This window comes from Phalacrocorax aristotelis, unplaced genomic scaffold (assembly GCF_949628215.1).
Source record: "Phalacrocorax aristotelis unplaced genomic scaffold, bGulAri2.1 scaffold_108, whole genome shotgun sequence".
Lineage (NCBI taxonomy): Eukaryota > Metazoa > Chordata > Aves > Suliformes > Phalacrocoracidae > Phalacrocorax > Phalacrocorax aristotelis.
In genome coordinates, this window is record NW_027441285.1 from 69,308 (window position 1) to 93,104 (window position 23,797).

The window sequence follows — 23,797 nt, forward strand, 5'->3', positions numbered from 1 at the left end:
GCTCAGCCGCCCCCGCCACGGCCCCGCCCCTCCCAGCCCCCCCGCCACGCGGCAGAGCCCGGGAAGCTGGAAAGGCAGCCGCCCCCCCACAGTGAGGAGAATTAACCCCTTCTCAGCCAAAACCAGCACATGTGGTTTAAGTTATTCTGGGTTGTTTTGGGGTTTTTTTTAGGGAGAGTTTACATTATTTTTGTACTGTCCCTTTTCTTAGCAAAATGTGTTCCGTTTCAACAAAGCCTACCGACCCCAACCCCGCTTGCTGCTGTCAGGACCCTGCCGGCCATGAGCCAGGCTGTGGCACGAAGCTCCGCGGCCAGAGCCCTGATGGCAATCCCAAGCAGGCAGCCGTGAAGTGACACCACCAGCGGGGATTTGCTGCAGCGATCCCTCCAGGCGATTGCTTTGCTTTGCCACAGCCCCAGCAGCATCACTGTGTCGGGGGGGCTGTGGAGTTGCTCTGTGGACAACGGAGAGCCCGGCCCAGCTCAGCTGCCACGCCGTGGACACCCCCAGCCGCTGCTGCTATTGCTGGCCAAAAAACACTGCCAGGAGTCAAATCCCAATTAGTGCCCACTTTTGCCACAAGTACCGCTTCTCACCTGGCTCCGTCCCAGTCACAGCAGGGATACAGAGCTGGCTCCAAAGCTGCGCGGCCAGAGCCCTGATGGGAAGCGGGGGGCGGGTGGGTGAAGGCTGCTCCAGCCTCCCTGCGCTCGCAGGAAACGTGCCCAAAAGCGTCTGCACAAGAAGCCCGTGCCACAGTCCCTCCCGCCCCGGATCACAGCCCTGTGCCTGTCCCCAGGTCCCAGATGCAGGGAAGGAGACGGCTGGGCGTGGGGACATTTGTCACCTGGCTCCGCACACGCGTGACCGTGTTTGTGACCCTACATGCGTGCAGAGCCGTGTCACAAAGAGCCCAGGCTGGATAAATACCCCGCGCAACCGCCCCCAGCTCAGTGGCGAGTTTGCCACAGACGCTGGAAGATCAGGACGGTCTTTGACCGCACCGACGTCCCCAAGCCCAGCCATCTCCTTCACTGCAGCCACTTGCGGTGATGGAGCTGAGGTCGCGGCGCCGCAAGATGCCCCAGTCCCCCCCTGCCCAGTGTCCCCCGGCGCCGCCGGAGGAGCAGGCAGGACCCTCCCGTGTGCCACCCCCGCGCAAAAGAAAGCGTCAGGTCCCCAAGGAGGAAGGTGAGCGCAGAGCATCCCCCACCGGGCACCTGCCAGAGGGGATTTTGGCTGGTGCCCAGCTGTGCAAGCGGAGGCCCCCGCATCGTGGCAAGGCACCCCGGCCTCTCCCCCGTCCCGCTCCCGGCACTGCCGCCCCAGCACACCGGCGCGGTGCTGGGGGTGACAGCGCCGCTGTCCTCCGACAGTATGCAGGCTGTGCTGGCGAGCAGACTGTGACCCCGAAGTCGTGGGGCAGCTGTGCCGTCAGAAGGGGCTCTGCGTCCATGAGAACTGCCTGGTGAGTCCCCGGGGCTCAACACCCACCGGTCCACAACACCCCGCCCTCTCCAGCACCGCGGCACAGGCAGCGCCTGGCACGCACCCTCTTTTCCCCCCTTGCAGTACCACGCCACCAGGCTGGGCCAGAAAGGGGCCGATGAAGAGGGCTTCTACGGCTTTCTCTTCCCCGACATCCGGCAGGAGCTGAAGCGGGTGGCACAGAAGGTGAGGCCGGAGGGGACGTGTCCCCACCGTGGTCCCCGTGTCCCGAGCCCGGCGCTGCACAGGCCAGCAACCCCCCAGGAATGCTCTGGCAGCTGGCTGCAAGCAACCGCCCCCAGATCCTCCTTCCCCCAAAAGGGCCCATTTCTGCAGCAACTGGGGATTTGGGGAGGGTAGGGGACGTTATCAGCGGCCCAGTGTCAATGGCCAGGCAGCCCACCGAAACGCGGCGGGGCTGCGCTGGGCGAGGGCGAACAGGGCTCCCCGGGGAGCGCGGCATTGACTGCGCGGCGCTGACGCTGTCCACCTCCATGCCGTCCCCAGAGGTGCTGCATCTGCCGGCTGCGGGGTGCCTCGGTCGCCTGTCGGCGCAGGCGCTGCCGCCGAATCTTCCACTTCCCCTGCGGCAGTGAGCGGGGCTGCGTCTCCCAGTTCTTCGGGGAGTTCAAGTGAGTGTGGCCGCCTTGAAGGGCCAGGGCCGGACCCAGGCCAGGGCCTGGGGCAGAGGAGGCCTGTGGCTGAACCGTCACCTCCCTCCCACAGGTCCTTCTGCTGGAAGCACCGGCCGGTGCAGCGGGTGCGGGCGGTGCAGCAGGACGAGACCCCCTGCCTCATCTGCCAGGAGGCGGTGGCGGGGCGGCCCTGCTACGACACCCTGGTCTGTCCTGCCTGTGCCAGCGCCTGGTTCCACCGCCGCTGCATCCAGGTAGGCGACATTGCCCCCGGCCCCTGACGGGATCAGCCCTGTCGTCACCCTGTCGCCCAGCTCCCAGGGGGCGAACGAGACCCGCCCCGGCTCTGACGTTGATGCCCTCTCTGCCCCAGGGCCAGGCGCTGCGCTCTGCCCTGCACTACTTCCGCTGCCCCCTCTGCCAGGACGTGCCGACCTTCCAGGCGGAGATGTTTCGCCTGGGCATCAAAATCCCCGACAGGTCGGTGCCCTCCCCGCTGCCCCCTTCCCCCTCCGTGGTGCTCCGGCCGATCCCCTCCTGCCTCCCTGGGTGCCAGCAGGGTGGCCCCCACGCCCCCCGCGGCTGAGGGCTTCCTGTCTCCCGCAGGGATGCTGCCTGGGAGGAGGACGGGGCCTTCGCGGACCACTACCAGCGGCACAGCTCCTGCGATGCTAGCCAGTGCCTGTGCCCGGTGGGACGTGAGCAGGCGGAGGTGAACGGGTGAGTGCCCGTGTCCCCGGTCCCTGCAGCCCTGGCGAGGAGACGATGCCTTCGTCTCCTCCTCTGGGCAGGTATCCCGGGGGGGTCGGGTCCCTGGGATGGCGAGCTGGGCCTGGCACCAGGTGCGTGCCGGCAGCTCAGCTTCGGCTGCCTGGAGGGGAGCAGGGCCCAACGCTGCGCCCGGGCTGGCAGCCCACAGCTCGGGGGGCCTTTGGTGGCAGTGGGTCCCATTGCTCCCCCAGGCCCTGGAGACTTCTGCTCTGTGGCTCCTGTGCCTCCCGCGGCACCCACCAGCTCTGCTCCGGCATAGGAGAAGACGCCGACTCCTGGGAGTGCGGCGACTGCAGCGGCACGGGCACTGGTGAGGGGGGCGGGGCAGGGTGCCCACGGCCACGTGGCCACCACAGCACGTGGGACCTGGGGCCAGGCGCAGGGCTCTGATGCGGGATGGGAGCGAGCGTGGCCTGGACTTGTTGTGCTCATCGTCTCCCTGCCTGCCCCTTGCAGCGCCTCCCGTTGCACCTGGCCCAGACTCCAGCCCCGCCGACGCAGGGACCCTCGCACAGCACCCCGGGTCCTGGCACTTCAGCTGAGGAAGAAGAGGCCAGGATCCTCGCAGGACACCCCGGCACCCAGCTGCCCTCCCAGCCCCTCTCCCAGAAACCTGCAGAGCCTCACTAATAAAAGCTGGAACGTCACACGTGGCCTTGCTGATGTGCCGAAATGCTGCGGCGCAAGGGCCTCCGCGGTGGCCCTTACCCTCCCCTTGGCACCGTGGGTGCTGCCAGGTCGTTTCCCAAACAGGAGCTGGCACTGGCCGCCCCAGGTGAGATGCTGGTGTCACCCGCTTGGGGACGTGATGTGCGGCACCAGAGCTGAACCCACGGGGGCTGGGGAGGGGGAAGCTCCACGGGAGCTGCTGAGGGGCCAAGGCCTCCCTGCCCAGGGCGCGGAGCAGTGGACCCAGGGTGCGGGGAGGGCAAGGGCGTCCCCGTGGGTCCCTTCTCCCACACCGGGGCTCCAGCAGGGACTTCAGAGACGTCCAGAGGGGTTCGTAGCACAAGCGCTTTGTTCAGGCATCAGAATTCCTGACTCTCCATTAACGAGCCGAATGACGTGGTGTCGTGGTTTAGGCGGCAGCTCAGCCCCACACAGTCGCTCGCTCCCTCCCCCACCGGTAGATGGGGGAGAGAATCAGAAGGGTAACGCTCGTGGGTTGCGATAAGAACAGTTTAATAATTAAAATTAACAGAAACGCAATGGAAAAGAGAACAACGAGAGGCGCAAAGCCCCGGGGGAGGAGGGAAGGGAGGGCAGAGGGGGAACGAACCGCCGAAACAAACCGCACGCGCCGCAGCCGCGCCGCAGCCGCGCCGCGCCGCTCCCGAGCTGCAACTGGCCCCCCTCCATAGGCTGGTCATGGTGTCACGTGGTAGGGAATGAACCTGCCGTCGGCCAGTCGGGCTCAGCCGCCCCCGCCACGGCCCCGCCCCTCCCAGCCCCCCCGCCACGCGGCAGAGCCCGGCAAGCTGGAAAGGCAGCCGCCCCCCCACAGTGAGGAGAATTAACCCCTTCTCAGCCAAAACCAGCACATGTGGTTTAAGTTATTCTGGGTTGTTTTGGGGTTTTTTTTAGGGAGAGTTTACATTATTTTTGTACTGTCCCTTTTCTTAGCAAAATGTGTTCCGTTTCAACAAAGCCTACCGACCCCAACCCCGCTTGCTGCTGTCAGGACCCTGCCGGCCATGAGCCAGGCTGTGGCACGAAGCTCCGCGGCCAGAGCCCTGATGGCAATCCCAAGCAGGCAGCCGTGAAGTGACACCACCAGCGGGGATTTGCTGCAGCGATCCCTCCAGGCGATTGCTTTGCTTTGCCACAGCCCCAGCAGCATCACTGTGTCGGGGGGGCTGTGGAGTTGCTCTGTGGACAACGGAGAGCCCGGCCCAGCTCAGCTGCCACGCCGTGGACACCCCCAGCCGCTGCTGCTATTGCTGGCCAAAAAACACTGCCAGGAGTCAAATCCCAATTAGTGCCCACTTTTGCCACAAGTACCGCTTCTCACCTGGCTCCGTCCCAGTCACAGCAGGGATACAGAGCTGGCTCCAAAGCTGCGCGGCCAGAGCCCTGATGGGAAGCGGGGGGCGGGTGGGTGAAGGCTGCTCCAGCCTCCCTGCGCTCGCGGGAAACGTGCCCAAAAGCGTCTGCACAAGAAGCCCGTGCCACAGTCCCTCCCGCCCCGGATCACAGCCCTGTGCCTGTCCCCAGGTCCCAGATGCAGGGAAGGAGACGGCTGGGCGTGGGGACATTTGTCACCTGGCTCCGCACACGCGTGACCGTGTTTGTGACCCTACATGCGTGCAGAGCCGTGTCACAAAGAGCCCAGGCTGGATAAATACCCCGCGCAACCGCCCCCAGCTCAGTGGCGAGTTTGCCACAGACGCTGGAAGATCAGGACGGTCTTTGACCGCACCGACGTCCCCAAGCCCAGCCATCTCCTTCACTGCAGCCACTTGCGGTGATGGAGCTGAGGTCGCGGCGCCGCAAGATGCCCCAGTCCCCCCCTGCCCAGTGTCCCCCGGCGCCGCCGGAGGAGCAGGCAGGACCCTCCCGTGTGCCACCCCCGCGCAAAAGAAAGCGTCAGGTCCCCAAGGAGGAAGGTGAGCGCAGAGCATCCCCCACCGGGCACCTGCCAGAGGGGATTTTGGCTGGTGCCCAGCTGTGCAAGCGGAGGCCCCCGCATCGTGGCAAGGCGCCCCGGCCTCTCCCCCGTCCCGCTCCCGGCACTGCCGCCCCAGCACACCGGCGCGGTGCTGGGGGTGACAGCGCCGCTGTCCTCCGACAGTATGCAGGCTGTGCTGGCGAGCAGACTGTGACCCCGAAGTCGTGGGGCAGCTGTGCCGTCAGAAGGGGCTCTGCGTCCATGAGAACTGCCTGGTGAGTCCCCGGGGCTCAACACCCACCGGTCCACAACACCCCGCCCTCTCCAGCACCGCGGCACAGGCAGCCCCTGGCACGCACCCTCTTTTCCCCCCTTGCAGTACCACGCCACCAGGCTGGGCCAGAAAGGGGCCGATGAAGAGGGCTTCTACGGCTTTCTCTTCCCTGACATCCGGCAGGAGCTGAAGCGGGTGGCACAGAAGGTGAGGCCGGAGGGGACGTGTCCCCACCGTGGTCCCCGTGTCCCGAGCCCGGCGCTGCACAGGCCAGCAACCCCCCAGGAATGCTCTGGCAGCTGGCTGCAAGCAACCGCCCCCAGATCCTCCTTCCCCCAAAAGGGCCCATTTCTGCAGCAACTGGGGATTTGGGGAGGGTAGGGGACGTTATCAGCGGCCCAGTGTCAATGGCCAGGCAGCCCACCGAAACGCGGCGGGGCTGCGCTGGGCGAGGGCGAACAGGGCTCCCCGGGGAGCGCAGCATTGACTGCGCGGCGCTGACGCTGTCCACCTCCATGCCGTCCCCAGAGGTGCTGCATCTGCCGGCTGCGGGGTGCCTCGGTCGCCTGTCGGCGCAGGCGCTGCCGCCGAATCTTCCACTTCCCCTGCGGCAGTGAGCGGGGCTGCGTCTCCCAGTTCTTCGGGGAGTTCAAGTGAGTGTGGCCGCCTTGAAGGGCCAGGGCCGGACCCAGGCCAGGGCCTGGGGCAGAGGAGGCCTGTGGCTGAACCGTCACCTCCCTCCCACAGGTCCTTCTGCTGGAAGCACCGGCCGGTGCAGCGGGTGCGGGCGGTGCAGCAGGACGAGACCCCCTGCCTCATCTGCCAGGAGGCGGTGGCGGGGCGGCCCTGCTACGACACCCTGGTCTGTCCTGCCTGTGCCAGCGCCTGGTTCCACCGCCGCTGCATCCAGGTAGGCGACATTGCCCCCGGCCCCTGACGGGATCAGCCCTGTCGTCACCCTGTCGCCCAGCTCCCAGGGGGCGAACGAGACCCGCCCCGGCTCTGACGTTGATGCCCTCTCTGCCCCAGGGCCAGGCGCTGCGCTCTGCCCTGCACTACTTCCGCTGCCCCCTCTGCCAGGACGTGCCGACCTTCCAGGCGGAGATGTTTCGCCTGGGCATCAAAATCCCCGACAGGTCGGTGCCCTCCCCGCTGCCCCCTTCCCCCTCCGTGGTGCTCCGGCCGATCCCCTCCTGCCTCCCTGGGTGCCAGCAGGGTGGCCCCCACGCCCCCCGCGGCTGAGGGCTTCCTGTCTCCCGCAGGGATGCTGCCTGGGAGGAGGACGGGGCCTTCGCGGACCACTACCAGCGGCACAGCTCCTGCGATGCTAGCCAGTGCCTGTGCCCGGTGGGACGGGAGCAGGCGGAGGTGAACGGGTGAGTGCCCGTGTCCCCGGTCCCTGCAGCCCCGGCGAGGAGACGATGCCTTCGTCTCCTCCTCTGGGCAGGTATCCCGGGGGGGTCGGGTCCCTGGGATGGCGAGCTGGGCCTGGCACCAGGTGCGTGCCGGCAGCTCAGCTTCGGCTGCCTGGAGGGGAGCAGGGCCCAACGCTGCGCCCGGGCTGGCAGCCCACAGCTCGGGGGGCCTTTGGTGGCAGTGGGTCCCATTGCTCCCCCAGGCCCTGGAGACTTCTGCTCTGTGGCTCCTGTGCCTCCCGCGGCACCCACCAGCTCTGCTCCGGCATAGGAGAAGACGCCGACTCCTGGGAGTGCGGCGACTGCAGCGGCACGGGCACTGGTGAGGGGGGCGGGGCAGGGTGCCCACGGCCACGTGGCCACCACAGCACGTGGGACCTGGGGCCAGGCGCAGGGCTCTGATGCGGGGAGGGAGCGAGCGTGGCCTGGACTTGTTGTGCTCATCGTCTCCCTGCCTGCCCCTTGCAGCGCCTCCCGTTGCACCTGGCCCAGACTCCAGCCCCGCCGACGCAGGGACCCTCGCACAGCACCCCGGGTCCTGGCACTTCAGCTGAGGAAGAAGAGGCCAGGATCCTCGCAGGACACCCCGGCACCCAGCTGCCCTCCCAGCCCCTCTCCCAGAAACCTGCAGAGCCTCACTAATAAAAGCTGGAACGTCACACGTGGCCTTGCTGATGTGCCGAAATGCTGCGGCGCAAGGGCCTCCGCGGTGGCCCTGACCCTCCCCTTGGCACTGTGGGTGCTGCCAGGTCGTTTCCCAAACAGGAGCTGGCACTGGCCGCCCCAGGTGAGATGCTGGTGTCACCCGCTTGGGGACGTGATGTGCGGCACCAGAGCTGAACCCACGGGGGCTGGGGAGGGGGAAGCTCCACGGGAGCTGCTGAGGGGCCAAGGCCTCCCTGCCCAGGGCGCGGAGCAGTGGACCCAGGGTGCGGGGAGGGCAAGGGCGTCCCCGTGGGTCCCTTCTCCCACACCGGGGCTCCAGCAGGGACTTCAGAGACGTCCAGAGGGGTTCGTAGCACAAGCGCTTTGTTCAGGCATCAGAATTCCTGACTCTCCATTAACGAGCCGAATGACGTGGTGTCGTGGTTTAGGCGGCAGCTCAGCCCCACACAGTCGCTCGCTCCCTCCCCCACCGGTAGATGGGGGAGAGAATCAGAAGGGTAACGCTCGTGGGTTGCGATAAGAACAGTTTAATAATTAAAATTAACAGAAACAACAACAGAAATGCAGTGGAAAAGAGAACAACGAGAGGCGCAAAGCCCCGGGGGAGGAGGGAAGGGAGGGCAGAGGGGGAACGAACCGCCGAAACAAACCGCACGCGCCGCAGCCGCGCCGCAGCCGCGCCGCGCCGCTCCCGAGCTGCAACTGGCCCCCCTCCATAGGCTGGTCATGGTGTCACGTGGTAGGGAATGAACCTGCCGTCGGCCAGTCGGGCTCAGCCGCCCCCGCCACGGCCCCGCCCCTCCCAGCCCCCCCGCCACGCGGCAGAGCCCGGGAAGCTGGAAAGGCAGCCGCCCCCCCACAGTGAGGAGAATTAACCCCTTCTCAGCCAAAACCAGCACATGTGGTTTAAGTTATTCTGGGTTGTTTTGGGGTTTTTTTTAGGGAGAGTTTACATTATTTTTGTACTGTCCCTTTTCTTAGCAAAATGTGTTCCGTTTCAACAAAGCCTACCGACCCCAACCCCGCTTGCTGCTGTCAGGACCCTGCCGGCCATGAGCCAGGCTGTGGCACGAAGCTCCGCGGCCAGAGCCCTGATGGCAATCCCAAGCAGGCAGCCGTGAAGTGACACCACCAGCGGGGATTTGCTGCAGCGATCCCTCCAGGCGATTGCTTTGCTTTGCCACAGCCCCAGCAGCATCACTGTGTCGGGGGGGCTGTGGAGTTGCTCTGTGGACAACGGAGAGCCCGGCCCAGCTCAGCTGCCACGCCGTGGACACCCCCAGCCGCTGCTGCTATTGCTGGCCAAAAACCACTGCCAGGAGTCAAATCCCAATTAGTGCCCACTTTTGCCACAAGTACCGCTTCTCACCTGGCTCCGTCCCAGTCACAGCAGGGATACAGAGCTGGCTCCAAAGCTGCGCGGCCAGAGCCCTGATGGGAAGCGGGGGGCGGGTGGGTGAAGGCTGCTCCAGCCTCCCTGCGCTCGCGGGAAACGTGCCCAAAAGCGTCTGCACAAGAAGCCCGTGCCACAGTCCCTCCCGCCCCGGATCACAGCCCTGTGCCTGTCCCCAGGTCCCAGATGCAGGGAAGGAGACGGCTGGGCGTGGGGACATTTGTCACCTGGCTCCGCACACGCGTGACCGTGTTTGTGACCCTACATGCGTGCAGAGCCGTGTCACAAAGAGCCCAGGCTGGATAAATACCCCGCGCAACCGCCCCCAGCTCAGTGGCGAGTTTGCCACAGACGCTGGAAGATCAGGACGGTCTTTGACCGCACCGACGTCCCCAAGCCCAGCCATCTCCTTCACTGCAGCCACTTGCGGTGATGGAGCTGAGGTCGCGGCGCCGCAAGATGCCCCAGTCCCCCCCTGCCCAGTGTCCCCCGGCGCCGCCGGAGGAGCAGGCAGGACCCTCCCGTGTGCCACCCCCGCGCAAAAGAAAGCGTCAGGTCCCCAAGGAGGAAGGTGAGCGCAGAGCATCCCCCACCGGGCACCTGCCAGAGGGGATTTTGGCTGGTGCCCAGCTGTGCAAGCGGAGGCCCCCGCATCGTGGCAAGGCGCCCCGGCCTCTCCCCCGTCCCGCTCCCGGCACTGCCGCCCCAGCACACCGGCGCGGTGCTGGGGGTGACAGCGCCGCTGTCCTCCGACAGTATGCAGGCTGTGCTGGCGAGCAGACTGTGACCCCGAAGTCGTGGGGCAGCTGTGCCGTCAGAAGGGGCTCTGCGTCCATGAGAACTGCCTGGTGAGTCCCCGGGGCTCAACACCCACCGGTCCACAACACCCCGCCCTCTCCAGCACCGCGGCACAGGCAGCGCCTGGCACGCACCCTCTTTTCCCCCCTTGCAGTACCACGCCACCAGGCTGGGCCAGAAAGGGGCCGATGAAGAGGGCTTCTACGGCTTTCTCTTCCCCGACATCCGGCAGGAGCTGAAGCGGGTGGCACAGAAGGTGAGGCCGGAGGGGACGTGTCCCCACCGTGGTCCCCGTGTCCCGAGCCCGGCGCTGCACAGGCCAGCAACCCCCCAGGAATGCTCTGGCAGCTGGCTGCAAGCAACCGCCCCCAGATCCTCCTTCCCCCAAAAGGGCCCATTTCTGCAGCAACTGGGGATTTGGGGAGGGTAGGGGACGTTATCAGCGGCCCAGTGTCAATGGCCAGGCAGCCCACCGAAACGCGGCGGGGCTGCGCTGGGCGAGGGCGAACAGGGCTCCCCGGGGAGCGCGGCATTGACTGCGCGGCGCTGACGCTGTCCACCTCCATGCCGTCCCCAGAGGTGCTGCATCTGCCGGCTGCGGGGTGCCTCGGTCGCCTGTCGGCGCAGGCGCTGCCGCCGAATCTTCCACTTCCCCTGCGGCAGTGAGCGGGGCTGCGTCTCCCAGTTCTTCGGGGAGTTCAAGTGAGTGTGGCCGCCTTGAAGGGCCAGGGCCGGACCCAGGCCAGGGCCTGGGGCAGAGGAGGCCTGTGGCTGAACCGTCACCTCCCTCCCACAGGTCCTTCTGCTGGAAGCACCGGCCGGTGCAGCGGGTGCGGGCGGTGCAGCAGGACGAGACCCCCTGCCTCATCTGCCAGGAGGCGGTGGCGGGGCGGCCCTGCTACGACACCCTGGTCTGTCCTGCCTGTGCCAGCGCCTGGTTCCACCGCCGCTGCATCCAGGTAGGCGACATTGCCCCCGGCCCCTGACGGGATCAGCCCTGTCGTCACCCTGTCGCCCAGCTCCCAGGGGGCGAACGAGACCCGCCCCGGCTCTGACGTTGATGCCCTCTCTGCCCCAGGGCCAGGCGCTGCGCTCTGCCCTGCACTACTTCCGCTGCCCCCTCTGCCAGGACGTGCCGACCTTCCAGGCGGAGATGTTTCGCCTGGGCATCAAAATCCCCGACAGGTCGGTGCCCTCCCCGCTGCCCCCTTCCCCCTCCGTGGTGCTCCGGCCGATCCCCTCCTGCCTCCCTGGGTGCCAGCAGGGTGGCCCCCACGCCCCCCGCGGCTGAGGGCTTCCTGTCTCCCGCAGGGATGCTGCCTGGGAGGAGGACGGGGCCTTCGCGGACCACTACCAGCGGCACAGCTCCTGCGATGCTAGCCAGTGCCTGTGCCCGGTGGGACGGGAGCAGGCGGAGGTGAACGGGTGAGTGCCCGTGTCCCCGGTCCCTGCAGCCCCGGCGAGGAGACGATGCCTTCGTCTCCTCCTCTGGGCAGGTATCCCGGGGGGGTCGGGTCCCTGGGATGGCGAGCTGGGCCTGGCACCAGGTGCGTGCCGGCAGCTCAGCTTCGGCTGCCTGGAGGGGAGCAGGGCCCAACGCTGCGCCCGGGCTGGCAGCCCACAGCTCGGGGGGCCTTTGGTGGCAGTGGGTCCCATTGCTCCCCCAGGCCCTGGAGACTTCTGCTCTGTGGCTCCTGTGCCTCCCGCGGCACCCACCAGCTCTGCTCCGGCATAGGAGAAGACGCCGACTCCTGGGAGTGCGGCGACTGCAGCGGCACGGGCACTGGTGAGGGGGGCGGGGCAGGGTGCCCACGGCCACGTGGCCACCACAGCACGTGGGACCTGGGGCCAGGCGCAGGGCTCTGATGCGGGATGGGAGCGAGCGTGGCCTGGACTTGTTGTGCTCATCGTCTCCCTGCCTGCCCCTTGCAGCGCCTCCCGTTGCACCTGGCCCAGACTCCAGCCCCGCCGACGCAGGGACCCTCGCACAGCACCCCGGGTCCTGGCACTTCAGCTGAGGAAGAAGAGGCCAGGATCCTCGCAGGACACCCCGGCACCCAGCTGCCCTCCCAGCCCCTCTCCCAGAAACCTGCAGAGCCTCACTAATAAAAGCTGGAACGTCACACGTGGCCTTGCTGATGTGCCGAAATGCTGCGGCGCAAGGGCCTCCGCGGTGGCCCTGACCCTCCCCTTGGCACTGTGGGTGCTGCCAGGTCGTTTCCCAAACAGGAGCTGGCACTGGCCGCCCCAGGTGAGATGCTGGTGTCACCCGCTTGGGGACGTGATGTGCGGCACCAGAGCTGAACCCACGGGGGCTGGGGAGGGGGAAGCTCCACGGGAGCTGCTGAGGGGCCAAGGCCTCCCTGCCCAGGGCGCGGAGCAGTGGACCCAGGGTGCGGGGAGGGCAAGGGCGTCCCCGTGGGTCCCTTCTCCCACACCGGGGCTCCAGCAGGGACTTCAGAGACGTCCAGAGGGGTTCGTAGCACAAGCGCTTTGTTCAGGCATCAGAATTCCTGACTCTCCATTAACGAGCCGAATGACGTGGTGTCGTGGTTTAGGCGGCAGCTCAGCCCCACACAGTCGCTCGCTCCCTCCCCCACCGGTAGATGGGGGAGAGAATCAGAAGGGTAACGCTCGTGGGTTGCGATAAGAACAGTTTAATAATTAAAATTAACAGAAACAACAACAGAAATGCAGTGGAAAAGAGAACAACGAGAGGCGCAAAGCCCCGGGGGAGGAGGGAAGGGAGGGCAGAGGGGGAACGAACCGCCGAAACAAACCGCACGCGCCGCAGCCGCGCCGCAGCCGCGCCGCGCCGCTCCCGAGCTGCAACTGGCCCCCCTCCATAGGCTGGTCATGGTGTCACGTGGTAGGGAATGAACCTGCCGTCGGCCAGTCGGGCTCAGCCGCCCCCGCCACGGCCCCGCCCCTCCCAGCCCCCCCGCCACGCGGCAGAGCCCGGGAAGCTGGAAAGGCAGCCGCCCCCCCACAGTGAGGAGAATTAACCCCTTCTCAGCCAAAACCAGCACATGTGGTTTAAGTTATTCTGGGTTGTTTTGGGGTTTTTTTTAGGGAGAGTTTACATTATTTTTGTACTGTCCCTTTTCTTAGCAAAATGTGTTCCGTTTCAACAAAGCCTACCGACCCCAACCCCGCTTGCTGCTGTCAGGACCCTGCCGGCCATGAGCCAGGCTGTGGCACGAAGCTCCGCGGCCAGAGCCCTGATGGCAATCCCAAGCAGGCAGCCGTGAAGTGACACCACCAGCGGGGATTTGCTGCAGCGATCCCTCCAGGCGATTGCTTTGCTTTGCCACAGCCCCAGCAGCATCACTGTGTCGGGGGGGCTGTGGAGTTGCTCTGTGGACAACGGAGAGCCCGGCCCAGCTCAGCTGCCACGCCGTGGACACCCCCAGCCGCTGCTGCTATTGCTGGCCAAAAACCACTGCCAGGAGTCAAATCCCAATTAGTGCCCACTTTTGCCACAAGTACCGCTTCTCACCTGGCTCCGTCCCAGTCACAGCAGGGATACAGAGCTGGCTCCAAAGCTGCGCGGCCAGAGCCCTGATGGGAAGCGGGGGGCGGGTGGGTGAAGGCTGCTCCAGCCTCCCTGCGCTCGCGGGAAACGTGCCCAAAAGCGTCTGCACAAGAAGCCCATGCCACAGTCCCTCCCGCCCCGGATCACAGCCCTGTGCCTGTCCCCAGGTCCCAGATGCAGGGAAGGAGACGGCTGGGCGTGGGGACATTTGTCACCTGGCTCCGCACACGCGTGACCGTGTTTGTGACCCTACATGCGTGCAGAGCCGTGTCACAAAGAGCCCAGGCTGGATAAATACCCCGCGCAACCGCCCCCAGCTCAGTGGCGAGTTTGCCACAGACGCTGGAAGATCAGGACGGTCTTTGACCGCACCGACGTCCCCAAGCCCAGCCATCTCCTTCACTGCAGCCACTTGCGGTGATGGAGCTGAGGTCGCGGCGCCGCAAGATGCCCCAGTCCCCCCCTGCCCAGTGTCCCCCGGCGCCGCCGGAGGAGCAGGCAGGACCCTCCCGTGTGCCACCCCCGCGCAAAAGAAAGCGTCAGGTCCCCAAGGAGGAAGGTGAGCGCAGAGCATCCCCCACCGGGCACCTGCCAGAGGGGATTTTGGCTGGTGCCCAGCTGTGCAAGCGGAGGCCCCCGCATCGTGGCAAGGCGCCCCGGCCTCTCCCCCGTCCCGCTCCCGGCACTGCCGCCCCAGCACACCGGCGCGGTGCTGGGGGTGACAGCGCCGCTGTCCTCCGACAGTATGCAGGCTGTGCTGGCGAGCAGACTGTGACCCCGAAGTCGTGGGGCAGCTGTGCCGTCAGAAGGGGCTCTGCGTCCATGAGAACTGCCTGGTGAGTCCCCGGGGCTCAACACCCACCGGTCCACAACACCCCGCCCTCTCCAGCACCGCGGCACAGGCAGCGCCTGGCACGCACCCTCTTTTCCCCCCTTGCAGTACCACGCCACCAGGCTGGGCCAGAAAGGGGCCGATGAAGAGGGCTTCTACGGCTTTCTCTTCCCCGACATCCGGCAGGAGCTGAAGCGGGTGGCACAGAAGGTGAGGCCGGAGGGGACGTGTCCCCACCGTGGTCCCCGTGTCCCGAGCCCGGCGCTGCACAGGCCAGCAACCCCCCAGGAATGCTCTGGCAGCTGGCTGCAAGCAACCGCCCCCAGATCCTCCTTCCCCCAAAAGGGCCCATTTCTGCAGCAACTGGGGATTTGGGGAGGGTAGGGGACGTTATCAGCGGCCCAGTGTCAATGGCCAGGCAGCCCACCGAAACGCGGCGGGGCTGCGCTGGGCGAGGGCGAACAGGGCTCCCCGGGGAGCGCGGCATTGACTGCGCGGCGCTGACGCTGTCCACCTCCATGCCGTCCCCAGAGGTGCTGCATCTGCCGGCTGCGGGGTGCCTCGGTCGCCTGTCGGCGCAGGCGCTGCCGCCGAATCTTCCACTTCCCCTGCGGCAGTGAGCGGGGCTGCGTCTCCCAGTTCTTCGGGGAGTTCAAGTGAGTGTGGCCGCCTTGAAGGGCCAGGGCCGGACCCAGGCCAGGGCCTGGGGCAGAGGAGGCCTGTGGCTGAACCGTCACCTCCCTCCCACAGGTCCTTCTGCTGGAAGCACCGGCCGGTGCAGCGGGTGCGGGCGGTGCAGCAGGACGAGACCCCCTGCCTCATCTGCCAGGAGGCGGTGGCGGGGCGGCCCTGCTACGACACCCTGGTCTGTCCTGCCTGTGCCAGCGCCTGGTTCCACCGCCGCTGCATCCAGGTAGGCGACATTGCCCCCGGCCCCTGACGGGATCAGCCCTGTCGTCACCCTGTCGCCCAGCTCCCAGGGGGCGAACGAGACCCGCCCCGGCTCTGACGTTGATGCCCTCTCTGCCCCAGGGCCAGGCGCTGCGCTCTGCCCTGCACTACTTCCGCTGCCCCCTCTGCCAGGACGTGCCGACCTTCCAGGCGGAGATGTTTCGCCTGGGCATCAAAATCCCCGACAGGTCGGTGCCCTCCCCGCTGCCCCCTTCCCCCTCCGTGGTGCTCCGGCCGATCCCCTCCTGCCTCCCTGGGTGCCAGCAGGGTGGCCCCCACGCCCCCCGCGGCTGAGGGCTTCCTGTCTCCCGCAGGGATGCTGCCTGGGAGGAGGACGGGGCCTTCGCGGACCACTACCAGCGGCACAGCTCCTGCGATGCTAGCCAGTGCCTGTGCCCGGTGGGACGGGAGCAGGCGGAGGTGAACGGGTGAGTGCCCGTGTCCCCGGTCCCTGCAGCCCCGGCGAGGAGACGATGCCTTCGTCTCCTCCTCTGGGCAGGTATCCCGGGGGGGTCGGGTCCCTGGGATGGCGAGCTGGGCCTGGCACCAGGTGCGTGCCGGCAGCTCAGCTTCGGCTGCCTGGAGGGGAGCAGGGCCCAACGCTGCGCCCGGGCTGGCAGCCCACAGCTCGGGGGGCCTTTGGTGGCAGTGGGTCCCATTGCTCCCCCAGGCCCTGGAGACTTCTGCTCTGTGGCTCCTGTGCCTCCCGCGGCACCCACCAGCTCTGCTCCGGCATAGGAGAAGACGCCGACTCCTGGGAGTGCGGCGACTGCAGCGGCACGGGCACTGGTGAGGGGGGCGGGGCAGGGTGCCCACGGCCACGTGGCCACCACAGCACGTGGGACCTGGGGCCAGGCGCAGGGCTCTGATGCGGGATGGGAGCGAGCGTGGCCTGGACTTGTTGTGCTCATCGTCTCCCTGCCTGCCCCTTGCAGCGCCTCCCGTTGCACCTGGCCCAGACTCCAGCCCCGCCGACGCAGGGACCCTCGCACAGCACCCCGGGTCCTGGCACTTCAGCTGAGGAAGAAGAGGCCAGGATCCTCGCAGGACACCCCGGCACCCAGCTGCCCTCCCAGCCCCTCTCCCAGAAACCTGCAGAGCCTCACTAATAAAAGCTGGAACGTCACACGTGGCCTTGCTGATGTGCCGAAATGCTGCGGCGCAAGGGCCTCCGCGGTGGCCCTGACCCTCCCCTTGGCACTGTGGGTGCTGCCAGGTCGTTTCCCAAACAGGAGCTGGCACTGGCCGCCCCAGGTGAGATGCTGGTGTCACCCGCTTGGGGACGTGATGTGCGGCACCAGAGCTGAACCCACGGGGGCTGGGGAGGGGGAAGCTCCACGGGAGCTGCTGAGGGGCCAAGGCCTCCCTGCCCAGGGCGCGGAGCAGTGGACCCAGGGTGCGGGGAGGGCAAGGGCGTCCCCGTGGGTCCCTTCTCCCACACCGGGGCTCCAGCAGGGACTTCAGAGACGTCCAGAGGGGTTCGTAGCACAAGCGCTTTGTTCAGGCATCAGAATTCCTGACTCTCCATTAACGAGCCGAATGACGTGGTGTCGTGGTTTAGGCGGCAGCTCAGCCCCACACAGTCGCTCGCTCCCTCCCCCACCGGTAGATGGGGGAGAGAATCAGAAGGGTAACGCTCGTGGGTTGCGATAAGAACAGTTTAATAATTAAAATTAACAGAAACAACAACAGAAATGCAATGGAAAAGAGAACAACGAGAGGCGCAAAGCCCCGGGGGAGGAGGGAAGGGAGGGCAGAGGGGGAACGAACCGCCGAAACAAACCGCACGCGCCGCAGCCGCGCCGCAGCCGCGCCGCGCCGCTCCCGAGCTGCAACTGGCCCCCCTCCATAGGCTGGTCATGGTGTCACGTGGTAGGGAATGAACCTGCCGTCGGCCAGTCGGGCTCAGCCGCCCCCGCCACGGCCCCGCCCCTCCCAGCCCCCCCGCCACGCGGCAGAGCCCGGGAAGCTGGAAAGGCAGCCGCCCCCCCACAGTGAGGAGAATTAACCCCTTCTCAGCCAAAACCAGCACATGTGGTTTAAGTTATTCTGGGTTGTTTTGGGGTTTTTTTTAGGGAGAGTTTACATTATTTTTGTACTGTCCCTTTTCTTAGCAAAATGTGTTCCGTTTCAACAAAGCCTACCGACCCCAACCCCGCTTGCTGCTGTCAGGACCCTGCCGGCCATGAGCCAGGCTGTGGCACGAAGCTCCGCGGCCAGAGCCCTGATGGCAATCCCAAGCAGGCAGCCGTGAAGTGACACCACCAGCGGGGATTTGCTGCAGCGATCCCTCCAGGCGATTGCTTTGCTTTGCCACAGCCCCAGCAGCATCACTGTGTCGGGGGGGCTGTGGAGTTGCTCTGTGGACAACGGAGAGCCCGGCCCAGCTCAGCTGCCACGCCGTGGACACCCCCAGCCGCTGCTGCTATTGCTGGCCAAAAAACACTGCCAGGAGTCAAATCCCAATTAGTGCCCACTTTTGCCACAAGTACCGCTTCTCACCTGGCTCCGTCCCAGTCACAGCAGGGATACAGAGCTGGCTCCAAAGCTGCGCGGCCAGAGCCCTGATGGGAAGCGGGGGGCGGGTGGGTGAAGGCTGCTCCAGCCTCCCTGCGCTCGCGGGAAACGTGCCCAAAAGCGTCTGCACAAGAAGCCCATGCCACAGTCCCTCCCGCCCCGGATCACAGCCCTGTGCCTGTCCCCAGGTCCCAGATGCAGGGAAGGAGACGGCTGGGCGTGGGGACATTTGTCACCTGGCTCCGCACACGCGTGACCGTGTTTGTGACCCTACATGCGTGCAGAGCCGTGTCACAAAGAGCCCAGGCTGGATAAATACCCCGCGCAACCGCCCCCAGCTCAGTGGCGAGTTTGCCACAGACGCTGGAAGATCAGGACGGTCTTTGACCGCACCGACGTCCCCAAGCCCAGCCATCTCCTTCACTGCAGCCACTTGCGGTGATGGAGCTGAGGTCGCGGCGCCGCAAGGTGCCCCAGTCCCCCCCTGCCCAGTGTCCCCCGGCGCCGCCGGAGGAGCAGGCAGGACCCTCCCGTGTGCCACCCCCGCGCAAAAGAAAGCGTCAGGTCCCCAAGGAGGAAGGTGAGCGCAGAGCATCCCCCACCGGGCACCTGCCAGAGGGGATTTTGGCTGGTGCCCAGCTGTGCAAGCGGAGGCCCCCGCATCGTGGCAAGGCGCCCCGGCCTCTCCCCCGTCCCGCTCCCGGCACTGCCGCCCCAGCACACCGGCGCGGTGCTGGGGGTGACAGCGCCGCTGTCCTCCGACAGTATGCAGGCTGTGCTGGCGAGCAGACTGTGACCCCGAAGTCGTGGGGCAGCTGTGCCGTCAGAAGGGGCTCTGCGTCCATGAGAACTGCCTGGTGAGTCCCCGGGGCTCAACACCCACCGGTCCACAACACCCCGCCCTCTCCAGCACCGCGGCACAGGCAGCGCCTGGCACGCACCCTCTTTTCCCCCCTTGCAGTACCACGCCACCAGGCTGGGCCAGAAAGGGGCCGATGAAGAGGGCTTCTACGGCTTTCTCTTCCCCGACATCCGGCAGGAGCTGAAGCGGGTGGCACAGAAGGTGAGGCCGGAGGGGACGTGTCCCCACCGTGGTCCCCGTGTCCCGAGCCCGGCGCTGCACAGGCCAGCAACCCCCCAGGAATGCTCTGGCAGCTGGCTGCAAGCAACCGCCCCCAGATCCTCCTTCCCCCAAAAGGGCCCATTTCTGCAGCAACTGGGGATTTGGGGAGGGTAGGGGACGTTATCAGCGGCCCAGTGTCAATGGCCAGGCAGCCCACCGAAACGCGGCGGGGCTGCGCTGGGCGAGGGCGAACAGGGCTCCCCGGGGAGCGCGGCATTGACTGCGCGGCGCTGACGCTGTCCACCTCCATGCCGTCCCCAGAGGTGCTGCATCTGCCGGCTGCGGGGTGCCTCGGTCGCCTGTCGGCGCAGGCGCTGCCGCCGAATCTTCCACTTCCCCTGCGGCAGTGAGCGGGGCTGCGTCTCCCAGTTCTTCGGGGAGTTCAAGTGAGTGTGGCCGCCTTGAAGGGCCAGGGCCGGACCCAGGCCAGGGCCTGGGGCAGAGGAGGCCTGTGGCTGAACCGTCACCTCCCTCCCACAGGTCCTTCTGCTGGAAGCACCGGCCGGTGCAGCGGGTGCGGGCGGTGCAGCAGGACGAGACCCCCTGCCTCATCTGCCAGGAGGCGGTGGTGGGGCGGCCCTGCTACGACACCCTGGTCTGTCCTGCCTGTGCCAGCGCCTGGTTCCACCGCCGCTGCATCCAGGTAGGCGACATTGCCCCCGGCCCCTGACGGGATCAGCCCTGTCGTCACCCTGTCGCCCAGCTCCCAGGGGGCGAACGAGACCCGCCCCGGCTCTGACGTTGATGCCCTCTCTGCCCCAGGGCCAGGCGCTGCACTCTGCCCTGCACTACTTCCGCTGCCCCCTCTGCCAGGACGTGCCGACCTTCCAGGCGGAGATGTTTCGCCTGGGCATCAAAATCCCCGACAGGTCGGTGCCCTCCCCGCTGCCCCCTTCCCCCTCCGTGGTGCTCCGGCCGATCCCCTCCTGCCTCCCTGGGTGCCAGCAGGGTGGCCCCCACGCCCCCCGCGGCTGAGGGCTTCCTGTCTCCCGCAGGGATGCTGCCTGGGAGGAGGACGGGGCCTTCGCGGACCACTACCAGCGGCACAGCTCCTGCGATGCTAGCCAGTGCCTGTGCCCGGTGGGACGGGAGCAGGCGGAGGTGAACGGGTGAGTGCCCGTGTCCCCGGTCCCTGCAGCCCCGGCGAGGAGACGATGCCTTCGTCTCCTCCTCTGGGCAGGTATCCCGGGGGGGTCGGGTCCCTGGGATGGCGAGCTGGGCCTGGCACCAGGTGCGTGCCGGCAGCTCAGCTTCGGCTGCCTGGAGGGGAGCAGGGCCCAACGCTGCGCCCGGGCTGGCAGCCCACAGCTCGGGGGGCCTTTGGTGGCAGTGGGTCCCATTGCTCCCCCAGGCCCTGGAGACTTCTGCTCTGTGGCTCCTGTGCCTCCCGCGGCACCCACCAGCTCTGCTCCGGCATAGGAGAAGACGCCGACTCCTGGGAGTGCGGCGACTGCAGCGGCACGGGCACTGGTGAGGGGGGCGGGGCAGGGTGCCCACGGCCACGTGGCCACCACAGCACGTGGGACCTGGGGCCAGGCGCAGGGCTCTGATGCGGGGAGGGAGCGAGCGTGGCCTGGACTTGTTGTGCTCATCGTCTCCCTGCCTGCCCCTTGCAGCGCCTCCCGTTGCACCTGGCCCAGACTCCAGCCCCGCCGACGCAGGGACCCTCGCACAGCACCCCGGGTCCTGGCACTTCAGCTGAGGAAGAAGAGGCCAGGATCCTCGCAGGACACCCCGGCACCCAGCTGCCCTCCCAGCCCCTCTCCCAGAAACCTGCAGAGCCTCACTAATAAAAGCTGGAACGTCACACGTGGCCTTGCTGATGTGCCGAAATGCTGCGGCGCAAGGGCCTCCGCGGTGGCCCTGACCCTCCCCTTGGCACCGTGGGTGCTGCCAGGTCGTTTCCCAAACAGGAGCTGGCACTGGCCGCCCCAGGTGAGATGCTGGTGTCACCCGCTTGGGGACGTGATGTGCGGCACCAGAGCTGAACCCACGGGGGCTGGGGAGGGGGAAGCTCCACGGGAGCTGCTGAGGGGCCAAGGCCTCCCTGCCCAGGGCGCGGAGCAGTGGACCCAGGGTGCGGGGAGGGCAAGGGCGTCCCCGTGGGTCCCTTCTCCCACACCGGGGCTCCAGCAGGGACTTCAGAGACGTCCAGAGGGGTTCGTAGCACAAGCGCTTTGTTCAGGCATCAGAATTCCTGACTCTCCATTAACGAGCCGAATGACGTGGTGTCGTGGTTTAGGCGGCAGCTCAGCCCCACACAGTCGCTCGCTCCCTCCCCCACCGGTAGATGGGGGAGAGAATCAGAAGGGTAACGCTCGTGGGTTGCGATAAGAACAGTTTAATAATTAAAATTAACAGAAACAACAACAGAAATGCAATGGAAAAGAGAACAACGAGAGGCGCAAAGCCCCGGGGGAGGAGGGAAGGGAGGGCAGAGGGGGAACGAACCGCCGAAACAAACCGCACGCGCCGCAGCCGCGCCGCAGCCGCGCCGCGCCGCTCCCGAGCTGCAACTGGCCCCCCTCCATAGGCTGGTCATGGTGTCACGTGGTAGGGAATGAACCTGCCGTCGGCCAGTCGGGCTCAGCCGCCCCCGCCACGGCCCCGCCCCTCCCAGCCCCCCCGCCACGCGGCAGAGCCCGGGAAGCTGGAAAGGCAGCCGCCCCCCCACAGTGAGGAGAATTAACCCCTTCTCAGCCAAAACCAGCACATGTGGTTTAAGTTATTCTGGGTTGTTTTGGGGTTTTTTTTAGGGAGAGTTTACATTATTTTTGTACTGTCCCTTTTCTTAGCAAAATGTGTTCCGTTTCAACAAAGCCTACCGACCCCAACCCCGCTTGCTGCTGTCAGGACCCTGCCGGCCATGAGCCAGGCTGTGGCACGAAGCTCCGCGGCCAGAGCCCTGATGGCAATCCCAAGCAGGCAGCCGTGAAGTGACACCACCAGCGGGGATTTGCTGCAGCGATCCCTCCAGGCGATTGCTTTGCTTTGCCACAGCCCCAGCAGCATCACTGTGTCGGGGGGGCTGTGGAGTTGCTCTGTGGACAACGGAGAGCCCGGCCCAGCTCAGCTGCCACGCCGTGGACACCCCCAGCCGCTGCTGCTATTGCTGGCCAAAAACCACTGCCAGGAGTCAAATCCCAATTAGTGCCCACTTTTGCCACAAGTACCGCTTCTCACCTGGCTCCGTCCCAGTCACAGCAGGGATACAGAGCTGGCTCCAAAGCTGCGCGGCCAGAGCCCTGATGGGAAGCGGGGGGCGGGTGGGTGAAGGCTGCTCCAGCCTCCCTGCGCTCGCGGGAAACGTGCCCAAAAGCGTCTGCACAAGAAGCCCATGCCACAGTCCCTCCCGCCCCGGATCACAGCCCTGTGCCTGTCCCCAGGTCCCAGATGCAGGGAAGGAGACGGCTGGGCGTGGGGACATTTGTCACCTGGCTCCGCACACGCGTGACCGTGTTTGTGACCCTACATGCGTGCAGAGCCGTGTCACAAAGAGCCCAGGCTGGATAAATACCCCGCGCAACCGCCCCCAGCTCAGTGGCGAGTTTGCCACAGACGCTGGAAGATCAGGACGGTCTTTGACCGCACCGACGTCCCCAAGCCCAGCCATCTCCTTCACTGCAGCCACTTGCGGTGATGGAGCTGAGGTCGCGGCGCCGCAAGATGCCCCAGTCCCCCCCTGCCCAGTGTCCCCCGGCGCCGCCGGAGGAGCAGGCAGGACCCTCCCGTGTGCCACCCCCGCGCAAAAGAAAGCGTCAGGTCCCCAAGGAGGAAGGTGAGCGCAGAGCATCCCCCACCGGGCACCTGCCAGAGGGGATTTTGGCTGGTGCCCAGCTGTGCAAGCGGAGGCCCCCGCATCGTGGCAAGGCGCCCCGGCCTCTCCCCCGTCCCGCTCCCGGCACTGCCGCCCCAGCACACCGGCGCGGTGCTGGGGGTGACAGCGCCGCTGTCCTCCGACAGTATGCAGGCTGTGCTGGCGAGCAGACTGTGACCCCGAAGTCGTGGGGCAGCTGTGCCGTCAGAAGGGGCTCTGCGTCCATGAGAACTGCCTGGTGAGTCCCCGGGGCTCAACACCCACTGGTCCACAACACCCCGCCCTCTCCAGCACCGCGGCACAGGCAGCCCCTGGCACGCACCCTCTTTTCCCCCCTTGCAGTACCACGCCACCAGGCTGGGCCAGAAAGGGGCCGATGAAGAGGGCTTCTACGGCTTTCTCTTCCCTGACATCCGGCAGGAGCTGAAGCGGGTGGCACAGAAGGTGAGGCCGGAGGGGACGTGTCCCCACCGTGGTCCCCGTGTCCCGAGCCCGGCGCTGCACAGGCCAGCAACCCCCCAGGAATGCTCTGGCAGCTGGCTGCAAGCAACCGCCCCCAGATCCTCCTTCCCCCAAAAGGGCCCATTTCTGCAGCAACTGGGGATTTGGGGAGGGTAGGGGACGTTATCAGCGGCCCAGTGTCAATGGCCAGGCAGCCCACCGAAACGCGGCGGGGCTGCGCTGGGCGAGGGCGAACAGGGCTCCCCGGGGAGCGCGGCATTGACTGCGCGGCGCTGACGCTGTCCACCTCCATGCCGTCCCCAGAGGTGCTGCATCTGCCGGCTGCGGGGTGCCTCGGTCGCCTGTCGGCGCAGGCGCTGCCGCCGAATCTTCCACTTCCCCTGCGGCAGTGAGCGGGGCTGCGTCTCCCAGTTCTTCGGGGAGTTCAAGTGAGTGTGGCCGCCTTGAAGGGCCAGGGCCGGACCCAGGCCAGGGCCTGGGGCAGAGGAGGCCTGTGGCTGAACCGTCAC

The 23,797-nt window shown here is 66.8% G+C and overlaps 5 protein-coding genes across 5 annotated transcripts; all 5 read left to right on the forward strand.

The window, feature by feature from the left end:
• Nucleotides 1–1,055: 1,055 nt before the first annotated feature.
• LOC142051246 (E3 ubiquitin-protein ligase PHF7-like) lies at nt 1,056–3,439 on the forward strand. Its single transcript, XM_075080414.1, has 9 exons — nt 1,056–1,194; nt 1,380–1,471; nt 1,576–1,677; nt 1,999–2,123; nt 2,218–2,380; nt 2,500–2,606; nt 2,733–2,846; nt 3,089–3,207; nt 3,354–3,439. The coding sequence occupies exons 1-9, from the start codon at nt 1,056–1,058 to the stop codon at nt 3,437–3,439; spliced, it is 1,047 nt and encodes a 348-aa protein (XP_074936515.1).
• A 1,952-nt stretch (nt 3,440–5,391) lies between these two features.
• Nucleotides 5,392–7,853, forward strand: LOC142051260 (E3 ubiquitin-protein ligase PHF7-like). Its single transcript, XM_075080424.1, has 9 exons — nt 5,392–5,503; nt 5,689–5,780; nt 5,885–5,986; nt 6,308–6,432; nt 6,527–6,689; nt 6,809–6,915; nt 7,042–7,155; nt 7,398–7,549; nt 7,694–7,853. Exons 1-9 carry the CDS (start codon nt 5,392–5,394, stop codon nt 7,834–7,836), a joined length of 1,110 nt encoding a protein of 369 aa, XP_074936525.1. The 3' UTR covers nt 7,837–7,853.
• A 1,859-nt stretch (nt 7,854–9,712) lies between these two features.
• On the forward strand, nt 9,713–12,174 carry LOC142051242 (E3 ubiquitin-protein ligase PHF7-like). Its single transcript, XM_075080409.1, has 9 exons — nt 9,713–9,824; nt 10,010–10,101; nt 10,206–10,307; nt 10,629–10,753; nt 10,848–11,010; nt 11,130–11,236; nt 11,363–11,476; nt 11,719–11,870; nt 12,015–12,174. The coding sequence occupies exons 1-9, from the start codon at nt 9,713–9,715 to the stop codon at nt 12,155–12,157; spliced, it is 1,110 nt and encodes a 369-aa protein (XP_074936510.1). The 3' UTR covers nt 12,158–12,174.
• Nucleotides 12,175–14,033: 1,859 nt separating this feature from the next.
• Nucleotides 14,034–16,495, forward strand: LOC142051250 (E3 ubiquitin-protein ligase PHF7-like). The gene is made up of 9 exons (XM_075080419.1): nt 14,034–14,145; nt 14,331–14,422; nt 14,527–14,628; nt 14,950–15,074; nt 15,169–15,331; nt 15,451–15,557; nt 15,684–15,797; nt 16,040–16,191; nt 16,336–16,495. Exons 1-9 carry the CDS (start codon nt 14,034–14,036, stop codon nt 16,476–16,478), a joined length of 1,110 nt encoding a protein of 369 aa, XP_074936520.1. The 3' UTR covers nt 16,479–16,495.
• Nucleotides 16,496–18,327: 1,832 nt separating this feature from the next.
• Nucleotides 18,328–20,816, forward strand: LOC142051247 (E3 ubiquitin-protein ligase PHF7-like). The gene is made up of 9 exons (XM_075080415.1): nt 18,328–18,466; nt 18,652–18,743; nt 18,848–18,949; nt 19,271–19,395; nt 19,490–19,652; nt 19,772–19,878; nt 20,005–20,118; nt 20,361–20,512; nt 20,657–20,816. Exons 1-9 carry the CDS (start codon nt 18,328–18,330, stop codon nt 20,797–20,799), a joined length of 1,137 nt encoding a protein of 378 aa, XP_074936516.1. The 3' UTR covers nt 20,800–20,816.
• The last annotated feature ends 2,981 nt before the right edge of the window (nt 20,817–23,797 follow it).

Excerpts from the sequence above, each read along its gene's own strand:
- LOC142051246 (XM_075080414.1), top strand. The coding sequence starts at position 1,056 with ATGGAGCTGAGGTCGCGGCGCCGCAAGATGCCCCAGTCCCCCCCTGCC. Across the intron at positions 1,195-1,379 it reads TCAGGTCCCCAAGGAGGAAG|TATGCAGGCTGTGCTGGCGA; the intron begins GTGAGCGCAGAG and ends GTCCTCCGACAG. Across the intron at positions 2,847-3,088 it reads GAGCAGGCGGAGGTGAACGG|GCCCTGGAGACTTCTGCTCT; the intron begins GTGAGTGCCCGT and ends TTGCTCCCCCAG.
- LOC142051247 (XM_075080415.1), top strand. The coding sequence starts at position 18,328 with ATGGAGCTGAGGTCGCGGCGCCGCAAGGTGCCCCAGTCCCCCCCTGCC. Across the intron at positions 19,653-19,771 it reads TCCACCGCCGCTGCATCCAG|GGCCAGGCGCTGCACTCTGC; the intron begins GTAGGCGACATT and ends TCTCTGCCCCAG. Across the intron at positions 20,513-20,656 it reads GGCAGGGTGCCCACGGCCAC|CCCCGCCGACGCAGGGACCC; the intron begins GTGGCCACCACA and ends CCCAGACTCCAG.
- LOC142051250 (XM_075080419.1), top strand. The coding sequence starts at position 14,034 with ATGCCCCAGTCCCCCCCTGCCCAGTGTCCCCCGGCGCCGCCGGAGGAG. Across the intron at positions 15,332-15,450 it reads TCCACCGCCGCTGCATCCAG|GGCCAGGCGCTGCGCTCTGC; the intron begins GTAGGCGACATT and ends TCTCTGCCCCAG. Across the intron at positions 15,558-15,683 it reads GGCATCAAAATCCCCGACAG|GGATGCTGCCTGGGAGGAGG; the intron begins GTCGGTGCCCTC and ends TGTCTCCCGCAG.
- LOC142051260 (XM_075080424.1), top strand. The coding sequence starts at position 5,392 with ATGCCCCAGTCCCCCCCTGCCCAGTGTCCCCCGGCGCCGCCGGAGGAG. Across the intron at positions 6,690-6,808 it reads TCCACCGCCGCTGCATCCAG|GGCCAGGCGCTGCGCTCTGC; the intron begins GTAGGCGACATT and ends TCTCTGCCCCAG. Across the intron at positions 6,916-7,041 it reads GGCATCAAAATCCCCGACAG|GGATGCTGCCTGGGAGGAGG; the intron begins GTCGGTGCCCTC and ends TGTCTCCCGCAG.
- LOC142051242 (XM_075080409.1), top strand. The coding sequence starts at position 9,713 with ATGCCCCAGTCCCCCCCTGCCCAGTGTCCCCCGGCGCCGCCGGAGGAG. Across the intron at positions 10,102-10,205 it reads GCGTCCATGAGAACTGCCTG|TACCACGCCACCAGGCTGGG; the intron begins GTGAGTCCCCGG and ends CCCCCCTTGCAG. Across the intron at positions 10,308-10,628 it reads TGAAGCGGGTGGCACAGAAG|AGGTGCTGCATCTGCCGGCT; the intron begins GTGAGGCCGGAG and ends TGCCGTCCCCAG.